This window comes from Podarcis bocagei (genome assembly GCF_964188305.1).
Source record: "Podarcis bocagei genome assembly, chromosome: 5".
In the NCBI taxonomy this organism is placed as follows: domain Eukaryota; kingdom Metazoa; phylum Chordata; class Lepidosauria; order Squamata; family Lacertidae; genus Podarcis; species Podarcis bocagei.
The window spans coordinates 3,530,736-3,543,549 of NC_138129.1; the positions used below are offsets into that span (position 1 = coordinate 3,530,736).

Below are 12,814 nucleotides of genomic sequence, written 5' to 3' on the forward strand. Positions count from 1 at the left end.
ACTGTTTCATGTGCCCAGGTCACATCACACCAAGGTTAGGTTGCTACAGCACATTTTACACTGCCTTTGAAAACTTAGAAACATCAGTTGCTGAAAATACAGCAGGCAAGGCTGTGGCTGTGGATACTGTGCATGTTGCTTTATCTGGTGCTCACTGATCTTTGTTGGCTTCTGGTTTGCTTGGGGTACAACGTAAAGTGTACTTAAAGCCGAAAAGTTTTTGTTTTTGTTTTAAAGTGGGGGGAGCCCTAAATGGTTTGGGACCAAGCATGTCACCAGGAGTTTGGAGGGGTTCCAGTATGGGACTTTTTTTTATCATGGCACCCAGATTGTGGCACTCCCTCCCTTGCAATGCCTGGTGGGCTTTTCAGCGCATTGTTAACATTCCTTTTGTTTTGTTGTGCCCTGCTCTGGAGTTGCTTCGGTTTTCCTTCCCTGTTACGTGGCTTGGCATTTTGAATGAGCACCCTTAAATTTTACTTCTTGGTTTTTAACTGGTTTCTTTATGGATAATTGGTTGTTCTTAACTGATGTGTTCTAAGCATCCTTGGAGGCCAAAAGGAGGGATATAAGCATGTTAATAGAGAACCATTCATTTTTCCCTGAGCTGCTGATTCTTCTGCTTTGACTGTCTGGTCTGCCTGCCCACCCACTGACCCTCTTGTCCGACGGCTGACATTCCCGGCTCTATGTGTCCCCAGACCAGGCCCACCCCGCCCCACCTGACCTCAGCCATGGCCGAGAACATCCTGGCAGCCGCTTGCGAGAGCGAGACGCGGAAAGCAGCCAAAAGAATGCGGCTGGAGATCTACCAAACGTCACAGGTATGGGCCCTGGAGCTGACCTCTGGTTTGGCGCTGGGCGCAGGGTTCTGTGCCCTGGGGGTGCTGTGCCTGCGCTCGCCCCATCGCCACCTGTTCACAAGCTGTGCAGACTGCATGTTCCACTTGTGGCTTCGAGAGCAGGCAATGGGTGTGGCACTATGCACAGTGGGGAGGGGGGAAGAGGAAAGAACAGGCCTCTGGGTATCAAAGGGCTCCTTGTCTCCCTCAGCCCCTGCCTGGCTGGAGGGGCCTGAGGCCAGGCACGCTCCTCCCCCCCGACTGGTGCACCCCTTGCTTAGAGACCCATGTTGGGAAAGAGCCGCCTTCATTGCAGGAGGCTGGGCTAGATGACTCTTGTGGTCCCTTCGAGTTCTGCAACTCTTATGATTCCTCCCCTGTAGGATGAGCCGGTTGCCCTGGACAAGCAGCACTCCCGGGACTCAGCCGCCATCACTCATTCGTCCTACACACTGCCAGCCTCTTCTTTCTCCCAAGATCCCGTCTATATCAACGGGAGCCTGAACTACAGTTACCGGAGCTACGGAAGCCTTGGAGGGAGCCTGCAACCTGCCTCCTCGCTCCAGACAGGGAATCACAGTAATGGTAAGCAGAGGGTGGGGGGAGAAGCTCTGGCTCAACACCCCCCCCCCGCCAATTATGCTTTTAGAAAGCTTTCACTGGTGCCACGGGGAGCTTTTAAAAAGCCTAATTGCTGTGGGGAAACGAGGCAGTTGAGGAGGGGAGGGGTGCGAGAAAGGAAAAGAGAGAAAGGGGCCAGGAAGAGAATGGAGTCGATGAATGTGAGAAAAAGAGGAAGTGTGGGGTGACTCTGCCCCCCCCCTTTGTGTCTGCCGCACTCACTGCTGGCCTGTGGCTTGTGGAAGGTCCCCCACAAGCGCATGCAGCCCTCAGGCTGAAGAATGCCCTGCTGTGCCCTCAGGTGTTGCCCTCAAAGGGTGAGTCCAGGCCAGAGTCTCGTGAGCCAACACAGCAGCCCCTCGCCCTGTGCATCTGTCATTCATTGTGCCTTTGGCCTCAGGAACGGGAGACTCTGGGGCTCCTTTGACAAAACGTGGAAGTGTGAACCTCCCGCCATCTTGCCCGGTTGGTTTTTGGGAATGGGGGGAGGATCCTCTGAGTGCCTGTCGTGAGGTGTGCCTCAGTGGCCTCTGGCCTCCTCTCACTCCCAGCTTGCCCTCGCTGGAAGGATGTGATTTCTGGAGCCGCAAAAGATGCCTCTCTGGGATTAACGCTTCTCATCCCTTCCTAATGCCTCTTAACTCTGAAGCAAGATCCCACCCTGGGCTCCAGCCACGGAAGCCTAATCCCCTTGAGTGAGAGGAGGAGAGGGCGATGATGCGTTTTGCTCCTTGAAGATTGTGGGTCCTTGAGTGCACCCTGCTTGGGGGGCACTGGCCCTTCCTCTGCTGGAGAGCCCTGGGGCCTCAGGCCTTCTTCTGCTTGGCACTTTCCCAGCTTGCTTGCTTTCCCTCTGCTCAGGGCTCCTTGTCCCATCTCAAACCTGCTATCTCCTGTGCCCTGCTTAGGGCAAATGGTTGGCCTGTCAAGCTTGCCCAAAGCTCCCTCCTTGGCTGTCTACACCTCCCTGGGCTGCCCTGCCTTGCTATCCTTCTGGAGGCAGCTGCAGACAGTGTTTGGGGAGCATTGTGGTCTCAGAGCCCAAACAGCCATCGCTTACTAACACTGATGTACTTGCGGGTACTCCTCTGTTCCTTTAAATGTGTGCCCCGCTTTGCCCCTTGGCTCATAGTGGCTTACGACACTCCCACTAAAGCCAAAACAGCCACCCAAATCGCACGGGTTGTGTTCTTCCCGGAGGCTGATGAGCAACACGCATCCCTGTGACGGGAAATCTCTCTTCCGGGGCAGGGCTTTTGGGGAGGAGGGCAGGATCCCCCGTGACCCGCCTGCTAGCAGCATCCTTTGTGCTTCCTGACCGCCCCTCTCCTGCTCTTTGCCTGCAGGCCCCACCGACCTCAGCATGAAAAGTGGGGCGCCCAGTACCCCCACCCCTGCCACCACCAACAGCACGAACAGGGGGGTGCCAGCCGCCCAGCTCAGCCCCACGGAGATCAGTGCGGTGCGGCAGCTGATCGCCGGCTACCGGGAGTCCGCAGCCTTCCTCCTTCGCTCTGCAGATGAACTGGAAAACCTCATTTTACAGCAGAACTGACTGTTGGCCTCCCTTTGGCTCCTGTGCCAGAAGACACTGTCCTTTGCTTGCAGAGGGGCTCCCTTTGATAATCTGCTCAGGACTGGCCATTGCTCTGCCTACCAACCACCTCCAAGCTGGCACAGGTTCTGACTATTTTTTTATAAGGTGGGATCCAAAAAGATCTGTTTCTTCTTGGAGCAGGAGCCCAGGGCCTGAGGACCTGCCTTTTGAACCTGCCTGCGCCAGTGTACTCCAACACCGACCCAAAGGAGCCGGCCTGCAGCCTGGAGAGACGTAGGACTATTTTGGGGGGGAGGAAGACGTTGGGGTGGGGAGAGCTGGTGGGGGGGATGGAGCTACAGGCACAGTCAGAATTTACTTTTGTAGAGCCCCCTTTCCATCACCTGCCCCCCCATCCTGCCTCTTCCATATCTTAGAAATTCCATATTTATTGAGAAACGGGCCCTCCCTCGCCAGGATTTCTCCTCCCCTTCTCCCTCTCTCCCCCCACCCCCTAATTTATTTTTCTTTCTTTTTTTGAAAATGAATTTTTGAGTTTGTACAGATTTGCCACTTTTGTGTCTGTCAGATGAGGAGGAGGTTTAATCCTGCACCGTCACACATTCCGTCCCGTGTTCCCGGGGGGCTGGAGGGTGAGGAGACCAGCCGCCCAGGCAGCTGCAGACCCTCTGCTTCTTCTCCCACTTTTCCACCAGGCAGCCCTGTGGCAGAAGCCGCGGCGCTCAGAGACCAGCCCCGTCCCCCAGCCACTTCCAGTTAGCAGGACTTGCTCTGGTCACTTTAAGGAAAAGCCCCTGGGGCCCAGAAGAGAAGCAGCTGCCCAGCCTTCTTCCTCCACACTCTACCTCACTCTGCGTTGTGGGTTTTTTCCAGACTCGGGGAGAGTCCAGTCGTCAACCCTCAGGGGCGTTTGAGCCAGCAGACCAGGCCTGTTCCTCGCTGCCCTTCCTAACTTTGTTTTTTGGGGAGGGGCTTGCTCAAGGCGGGGTTGCATTAGCTACATGAAGGGGAAAGGGAAGGGACGAAATGCAGCTTCCTGTTCACGCCATTCCTGGAAGGGTTTTGTTTTTTTTATATAAAGGCTTTTTTGCAGCCAACTAGGCAAAGGACTCCTGCAAGAAGCCCAGTTTCTGATGCGTGGAACTGGGCTTGAGCCACTACTTTCTCCCCTCCAGTTCTCCTTCCCACAGCCCCCGCCCATGCCTCTCCACCCACGAAATGCACTTGCTTTTTTGCTCAGTGCAATATTTTCTTCAGTGCTGCTAAAATCAGGAATGGAGGAGCTGAGGCAGCCAGGCCGTGGGAACTGCTCAGTGCCAGCAGGACACCAGAAAGCCCAAGGCCTCGGAAATGGGGTGAATTTGCTACACCTCCCCTCTGCTCCCAGCTGGGTAACTTTGACTGCCCCCAAGCTTCCCTGTGATGCCACAGCCTGCTAGGAAAAGGGCCACAGAGTACCAGCCCTTGCAAAGTTTAGGAGAAATTTGCAGCAGCAGCACTCCTAAGTTCCTTATTGGAAGCTCTCCCATTTAGGGCCCATAGGCCAGGAATACTGGGCCATTTTCCTATCGGAAGTGAGCTTCTTTTGTTCAGAGTTTTTATTTGCCTTGTTTCATGAGGTGAAAGAAATACAACACTCCATTCCTACGCCCAGTTTGTACGGAAACGACTTTTGCTTGTTTGAGAGGAACTTTCTTCCCCGTATATTTGCTTGGGATCAGACTTAAGTTTTAAGCCACATTTTGTACCCAAGAAGTTCTCAGGAACAAACTACTGCAGACCCTTGGCAATTGCGGCTCTTCATGGCTCGGTTGCATTGTTTCTCCGTGAGCGTGGCTTTGTTGCACATGAGAATTCCTGATCCTAGTTCACATCCCCAGAGTTTCTCTAATTTTAGTCCGCCGAGTGACACCCCAGGGGTTCCAGGGAAGGCCCTCCTTCCATCCCCACTTCTCTCTTGATTTCCTCTGCAGCAGAGAACACCCAGGTGCGCGTGACCTGCTGCTTCTCCCTCTCAGCTTTGATTTTCTGTAAATATTTATTATTGTGAAAGACCCAGGAAAGAATCAGCCCTTACCACACCGCTTCTGTGCAACCCTGAGCGTTGAAAGTGTGGCAGACAATCGCTGTCCGTAATAAAATCCTGGTGTTCGGTTTTGTCATGTGCAGCCTTTGCATTGCTGGAGGCGCCACCAGGAGCCATAGCCATGAAGCGGGGGCGGGGGGGGGGGCTGTTTACCCAAGAGAACAGGCTGCTTAGGTAAAAAGGTCTCCCCCACCCCACCCCACCCCGGGTGTAATTTTGTAGAGTCCTCTTCACTAGATCACTTTGGAACTTGGCTTCGTGTGCGTATGTTGCTGCTTTCGTTTTTTAAACCACTGGTTAGAATGTTTGGAGACTGATCTGGTAAGGCTCACGGAAAGAGACCAACGGGAAAGCCAACCGGGGCTCACAACCGACATCAGGGTTGGGTGGAGTTCAGGTAAGTATAGCATCTGTGGTCACATTCGGGCCACGGAAGCCATCTTTTGTGTGTGTGTTTATAGCTCTAATTGTCTTAGGACATCTCTGCGGTCTTCAGCCGATGATCCCTATTGAGTAGGGACCCCGATTCCTGCAAAAGGCCCAGCCCACCTGTTCTTAAAAACAGGACGAGAGCCCACAGAACTGCATGGGCCGGCATGTCTTATTACAAAAACCGAGGAGAAATCTCCACCCACAAGTCCCTTCCCCATAGCAGCATTTTGGGCCAGGGAAAGGCATTCGCAGGATTCCAAGTAGAACCCCCCCCCCAACATTCTCCCAACACTGGAAGGCCCTCCCCTCTCTCATAGACGGCTGTAACGTTTAGTACCAGTTCATTTACGAGAAATGCTGCTTTGAACTCAGAGGGTTAAATAAGATTTTGATTTGTAATTTTTTGTAAAACTTTTTACAAGGTAGCCTACTGATTTCACCGGAATACCAACTACAATCTGTCCATGGTCTGATTTTTATATAATTTAGTGGTGCTTTAGAGAAAGTTCGGTTTGGTTGTTGTTTCAGAGCTGTACAGCTCAGTTCTTCGCCTGTATCTACCTAAGACCAATGTGAACCTTTGTACTTTTTGCTCCTGACTTTGGACTCAGTGAAAGTGTACTGTTTACATGTACAGAACTCCCAGCACATCCCGTGTTCTGCAAGACCTGCTCTTGGTGAGACACCCCCTCACCCTTGTTCATCTGCTTAGCAGAGCCACAGACTCTCTCATCGGCACCCTGCCCAACTCTGTGCACAAGCGCGCATGCCCGCCCCACTCCTGGGATGTGCTGCTGCAACCCAAAGGGTTTGTACACAAGCCATTCCGTGTTCTCCAGCGACCAGTTCAGCTATCGGGATCTTTAATGCGGTAGGACTAAGGTGAAAGCAAACAGCTAGAATCTCCCTCGCTAGTCAGTCCACAGGATGGCACTACTTAATTCTGTCTTCTGCTCTCTGAGCGCCAAGGCACAAGAAACGGGGGCTGTGGGGCACGCGTGACCCAGGAACGAGACCTCCAGCCAGCTATTGACGAAGCCCAAGAGGCACCCTAGACTTCCCTAGAGACGCTAGAGGAAGGAAATGGCACTTAAAACCAGCTTGAGAAGGTGACACTTTATGGCTTAAATCTGTTGAATTCTAAAAAAAGACCTTCGCTGACAGGCACCTATGCAACTTCATGTGGCTCTTCTAAGCAGATGGGCACTTCCTCCATGTGCTATGGAAATACTTTTTGTGTTATATACAGTGGATCTTTTTCCAGTAAATGTGGCTTAATATTTTAATTCTTAGAACGTGTGTTTGTTCTATGTAATGCAACTTAATTCTGTTCTGTTTGTGAAATGAGTAGCACAGGCCATCCTCCTTGTCCCATTCACTTAAAAAAGACCAACGAGCTGTTTAAATCGAGCGGTTCTTTCCATCCATGGTATTACTTGCTAAATGCACTGATTTCATAAGTATGTGGAATTTTTTTGAGTCTGTATATCATATTATAAGACTGAATCTACTTAATAAACACTGTATAACAAACAGAACGCATCTTCTAGTTTCCAATATGGCTCCCAAGCAGCTGTAGACTTCTCCCATCTGTAGGCCTACGCAAAGCAGTGTTCTGGTCCAATCTGTTATTATGTTAATTAGTTAATTAAGCGTCCTCCCTTCACCCTAAGGTCCCAGGATGAGTTACATTAAAACCAGATTAAAATAACTTATGAAAAAATAAATATACGCACCTCATGCCAAAAGCCAGGGTAAATGCACCTGTCTTCAGAATTTGCTGTCAGCTTTATCATAAAGTTGCTCGGTGCACCTCTGGGTGCAGGGAGGAAGTTGCATAGCTTAAAGGCCACCACAGAGGCTATATCTCAGTCTACCACCTTCCAGGCCTCTAAGGACAGAGGAACTACCACCACGAGGCCTCCTCTACCAATCTCAGCACCTGAGGTCGTCTTTTGGGTATTTGGGGCTGAAGTCACTGAGGGCTTTAAACACTAATATGAGCACCTTGAATTGGGCCCAAAACTAAAGTGGCAACCAGTGCTGCCATTTTAACACACAGGTTAAAGGTAACTGTTAGGGGTCCTTTACCTTTAAGTCCAGTCACGAATGACTCTGGGGTTGCGGCGCTCATCTCGCTTTACTGGCCGAGGGAGCCGACGTTTGTCTGCAGTTTTTCCCGGGTCATGTGGCCAGCATGGCTAAGCCGCTTCTGGCGAAACCAGAGCAGCGCACGGAAACGCCGTTTACCTTCCCGCTGGAATGGTACCTACTTATCTACTTGCACTTTAATGTGCTTTCAAACTGCTAGGTTGGCAGGAGCTGAGACCGAGCAATGGGAGCTCACCCCGTTGTGGGGATTTGAACCGCTGACCTTCCAATCGGCAAGCCCTAGGCTCTGTGGTTTAGACCACAGAACCACCCGCGTCCCTTTACACACATGTTAAATAGAACCCTAGCCAGTAATGTAGCCACTGCATTTTTCGACCAGCTAAAGCTTCCGAGGAGTCTTCAAGGGCAGCTCCACGTTCAGTGCACTGCAATAATCCAATATGGCAGTTATCAGAGCATGGAGTATGGTGGCCGAGTCATCTCCCTCCAGCAGCGGTTGGAGTTAGTGAACCAGCCAGAGCTGAAATGGCAATCCTAGCCACCAAGACCACCCAAACCTCACAACAGCACTGAATACAGGAGCACGTCTCCCATCTGCAAATCTCCTAGGGGAGTGCAGCCCCACCCAGGGCAACTTCAGTGTGGGATACTTTCCATTGCACGAGAAGCAAGTCTCAAGAACATCCCTTCTTGCTAATTTCCTTGCATGGAACTGGTGAAATATCAGAAGGAAGATTAAAACCACAAGTTTGCTTTTTCAAAATGTTTATTTTTTTTCCAATACCACAAGGGACATACAACACCAGGGGTCATCAGAGAGGACTCCCCCTCCCCACCAGACCAGCATCAGTCTGTACACTACAGTGGCCCCGAGGGGGTGCAGAGTGAGGGGCCCCAACTCTGCCCCCCCATCTTTGGTAAGCAGGTTTTAGACCATCAGCTTAGTTGCCTTTAATACCGCAATTCTTTTAACCTCTCTCATCTCCATGTTTCCAACTAAAAAGCTGCTACATTGATTTAAGAGTAAACCTTTCTGGAAAACGAGGTCCAGGTTTTACACTTCTATAGCTTTTGAGCGGGGAGGGCTACAATTAATGAAAAAGAGGAGTCCGGTCAAGGAAGAGGTAGGTAGGAGCTAAAGGAGAAGAGGAAGATGACTGACCTTCGCTATCCATTTGCTCTAATGAAAATGGAGTCTTCGCTTCCTCCCTCGCCCCTCAAGAGGGAAGCCCGTTGCAGCCCAAGGCGAGGCGCGCTGGCTTGCCTGCTCCCACCGGCTAAACGTGCCACCTGAGCGCTTGCCTCCAGCTCCCTCTAGAGTTGCAAGAGGGGCAGTGAGAAGCACAACTTCGGAGCCAGAGCAGCTGAGCGAGACCTGAAACAAACGCTGCACCTCTCACTCAGAGAGCAGGAGAGGCCGTTGCAGGCGTGAGGCAGGACAGAACACAGCAGCTCCAATTATGGACAGCAATTAGTAACCGACACCACTTTAATGCAATACTGCTGCAGCCTGAAAAATAAATGAATTTTAAAAAACCCTTTTATGTACATAACATCAATTTACAGAATTGCCCAGTACTGTGTACAACATATAAATACATGATCCAACAGATGCATAGAGGGTACATATAGGAGCCAAACATTTCACTTTTTACACCCAAGAACAAAAAGTTAAAAAATTTCTGCTTAGAAAATAAAAAGGTCACACCCAGCCCCACTGCCCCTTGGTGGTTACAATTCCTCTGGCGCAGAGGCTGCCTGCGACAGAAGACAATGGCAGCCAAAGCCTCTGCCCTGACACAGCTGCGCACAGCCAGCCCCCTCCAATACGGAAGATGACGCCACACTCACCATCTCGGTGGTGACCCTCGTCCTGCAGTCCAGCCCTGAAGCCCACAACCATTTATTTCCTGCTCTCTCTAAGTGGAAGGATCTAGAAAAAGAACCACCTCTCTCCCCCAACCCAAGCCAGGGAGATTGCAGGAAGGGAGAATGGAAGACTGAATTCTGCTCCCCCTGCCAAGCGGGGTGTACTTAACCCAGCCGCTAAAAAAGAAAGAAAAAAGGATGGTGCTGGCTCCAGTTCCCATGGAGCAAACCCTCCCTCCTCAAAGGGCTCAAGGAACACAAATCACTAGTGCCAAGAAAGGCATTAAGCAAGCAGAATGTTCAGCAATTCTTGTGGGTGGGGGCAGGGAACCCCTCAGAAATGGGATGGTCCAATCCTAGCAGGAAAATCAAATATACAGTGCTAACATTGCCTCTATTATGACCAGAATATCTTGTGTACAGATTCCAGAATCCTTGTTATCAAAACAGACACACGAAATATACAGCTCCCACCCCCCCAAATTCCTTTTCCAGGGCCGTAATTCATCATCTTACCACAAGGCACAACACACAAAGCTTGGAGGGGCCAATGCAGTCGTCATGACAAAATGCCCCACAGCCTTTGCACATGATCATGGCTTTAAGGCTGCATGAACACTTGAGTGAAATCTCTTCCATGCTGCCGCTATCGGCAAACATCTGTGCAGAGAGGGACATGCCACGGGATGCGGCAAAGTTCGCTTTGTGGCTCAACTGCATCATGCTTCCTGCAAGGCTCCTGGGGAAGCCTGGCACGCTGGAGGCGTAATTAAAGCCGGCAGAATTCAGCTGCAGCTTTGAAAGCTTCCCGTAAAATGCCTGCTTGATGTTGAGCTGGGAAGGGATGGAGGAAGGCTCCAGGGGCTGGGCAAGTCCCTTCCCCACTTCCCTTGGCCACTTGAAAAAGGGCAAGTTCCCAACAAGAGGGCTGCTTTGCAGGTGCTCCATCAGCTCCACAGGGCTTGGAGGGGCCTCCTTCCTCTTCTCCACGTTCCTCTTGGCTGGGCCAGAGCATGGCAGCACCTTCTTGTTCTCCACTCCTCTGCCGCCTCCTCCTCCAACGTGCGCACGCTGCTTCGGAGGCCAGTCTTCCCTTGTGACTTGCACGCCATGTCCAGGCACGGCACTCTTGGGGGGCGGCAGCAGCTTACTGTGTGAAAGCATGCCCAGGATGGGGGAGGGTTCCAGGACTCTGGGGTGCTGGGCTCTGGCAGCTGCACTGCAGGGGAAGCCAGAGCCAAAGACCTTCTTCCCAAGAGCTCCTCCTCTCGGTTGATCTGGACCCAGAGAGGTTGTGCCGGTTGCTTTCAGCTTCTCTTCTGGGCTCCCAGGGGCAAGAGATTCTGCAGGGAGAGCGGCAGAGGGATCTTTTCGATTGTTGTAAGTGCAGGAGGAGAACGTTGCTCCTCCCAGGCCCAGCTTATCAGGTTTCTGGGAAGTACCCACTGCTCGATCGGGAGAGTCTGAGCTTTTCTCCGGTTCCTTCTCTACCCTCTCCACAGGCAAAGCTGTTGGGCCAGAAGTGCACTGCCTCTTGGGGAAGTCCCTCAGAAACCTTGGTGCACAGTATCCATTGCCGACTTCGCCACTTGTGTCCAGCCCCTCATTCCTAGAGGGCTTTTGGGAAAGGGAACTCTTGCACTTGCTCTCTACTGGGAAAGAACAAACTTTGTTCAGAGCTGCAGCTACTATGTTAGGGCTGCTATGGGCCCCTGGAAGAACTGCTTTGAGAGGCAGTCTTCCCTTGAGCAACTGAACCACCAGAGGGTTGCTTGCTTCTATAGACAGAGGCTTGGGGTTCTCCACCACCAGAGGTCTTCCCTGGCCTTCGGCATCAACACGGAGGGAAGATTCACAAGTTTCCTGCAGACGAGATGCCTGCGGTTGACAGGTATTGGTGGCCCCTGCTTCTAACAGCAAGCCCTCCCTGCACAAGGAAGTGTCAGTTCTAACCAAACTTTCTAATTTGATCCTGTTATATTCCTCCTGGTGGCCCCTGTCAGGATCAGCTCCTTTCTCGGTAGCTTTGCTGTAGTCCTGCCCCAACTCTGCACTCTCATCCGTCAGCTCAGCTTCCAAGTCGGATGCAGTCTCCGTTGTCTCGCTCAGAATGCTCCTGGTTTCCTCGTCACTGGAGGGGCTGGTGCTTGGCTTGGCCTTCGCCTGCTGTCCGTCTGTCTCCACTCCTGTCCTCAGCAACACCTCCCACGGGGGAAGGCCTTCAGACAGCAGCAATGGCTTCGACAGAGAAACTTCATCCTTGCTGGTGTTGTGTAGCCCGCCTGGCGTTTCTCTTTCGTGCCGCTGTGGGGCCAGCTGGCTTGGGGACATGTGGAACTGTGAGGAGAGTTCCTCTGTCCCGACAATGCTGGAGTTCTCTGGATTGGGGATATGCTCCTCTATGTTTGGGCCAGATGTCATTTCTGGCCCCTTTTCTAGTTTGCTCTCCAGACCAACGGTACGGCTAGAAGTACCAGAGGTGGTTTCTTTCAGAATAGAGGCACAATTCGGAGGGGAACAGTGGCCACGCTCATGCCCTTCCGTTCTACTTGCACCTTTGAAGAGAGCCACTGGAGAACGGCTTTGTTTGCTGCTTGGAGAAAATTCACTTCCCTCTTTCCTACCACGTCCCTCTTGGGAAGCAGCGCCTGCAGACGGTTCACTACTTATATCACTTGGGAGCTGCCCAGAGCTGCCCACTGGCGTCTCCGTGGCTAGGTGACCAAGGGACGGCTCGGCCACAGCGCCTCCCAAGCAGCTGCCCCCGGAAGCTTCTGCAAGCTGGGTAGCACATTCAGACCGAAGTGACGTCAGGCTGGAGGCCTGCCCAAACGCAAAATCTCCCTCAGCCTGCGGGGAAGAGGCCTTTTGCACGCAAGAGTCCGCTTTGGCCAGCTCAAAGCCGGTCTCCTCTTCTAGGTGTGAAAACGACAGTAGCTGTGCTCGCTGTAAATCTGACCTGCACTTCCCACGAGTTCTCTTCGATCGCCAGTATTTGGGGCGGTGACCGGGCTGCCGGATCCTGCAGCCGCTGCCGCTGCCACCACCACCACCGCCTTCATCCGTGTTCCTTCCACCTCCTCCCGGCCCACCCCCACCTCCAATGGCGGTGGCAGGAGAAGCAGCCTCTCGCTGGATCCTGCCTTGCACAGCACAGGCCTTAAAGTCAGAAGAGGCTGAGTCCCCGTTTCTGTCCTGGCCGGAGGGTTCTGTATTGGGGATAATCCTAGGACATATCTGGTAGGCTGGCTGACCTTTAACCACCCAGGGGGGTTTGATGCGGGAAAGTTGAAT

At 52.4% G+C, this 12,814-nt stretch overlaps 2 protein-coding genes across 8 annotated transcripts in view; one reads left to right on the forward strand and one right to left on the reverse strand.

Moving 5' to 3' along the window:
- The window catches only part of NOL4L (nucleolar protein 4 like), a gene marked incomplete at its 5' end in the record, with an annotated part of 135,521 nt that extends 128,444 nt beyond the window's left edge, over window positions 1–7,077 (forward strand). For all 6 annotated transcript variants that reach the window (XM_081196172.1, XM_081196173.1, XM_081196174.1 and 3 more), the window contains 3 exons: window positions 702–824; window positions 1,226–1,427; window positions 2,810–7,077. In XM_081196172.1, the coding sequence (XP_081052298.1) occupies window positions 702–824; window positions 1,226–1,427; window positions 2,810–3,018 (534 nt within the window). In that variant the 3' untranslated portion in view covers window positions 3,019–7,077. The remainder of the gene's footprint in view (window positions 1–701; window positions 825–1,225; window positions 1,428–2,809) is intronic.
- Window positions 7,078–8,399: 1,322 nt separating this feature from the next.
- ASXL1 (ASXL transcriptional regulator 1) overlaps window positions 8,400–12,814 on the reverse strand; it is a 31,538-nt gene continuing 27,123 nt past the window's right edge. For both annotated transcript variants that reach the window (XM_081195996.1, XM_081195995.1), the window contains exon 12: window positions 8,400–12,814. In XM_081195996.1, the coding sequence (XP_081052122.1) occupies window positions 10,028–12,814 (2,787 nt within the window). In that variant the 3' untranslated portion in view covers window positions 8,400–10,027.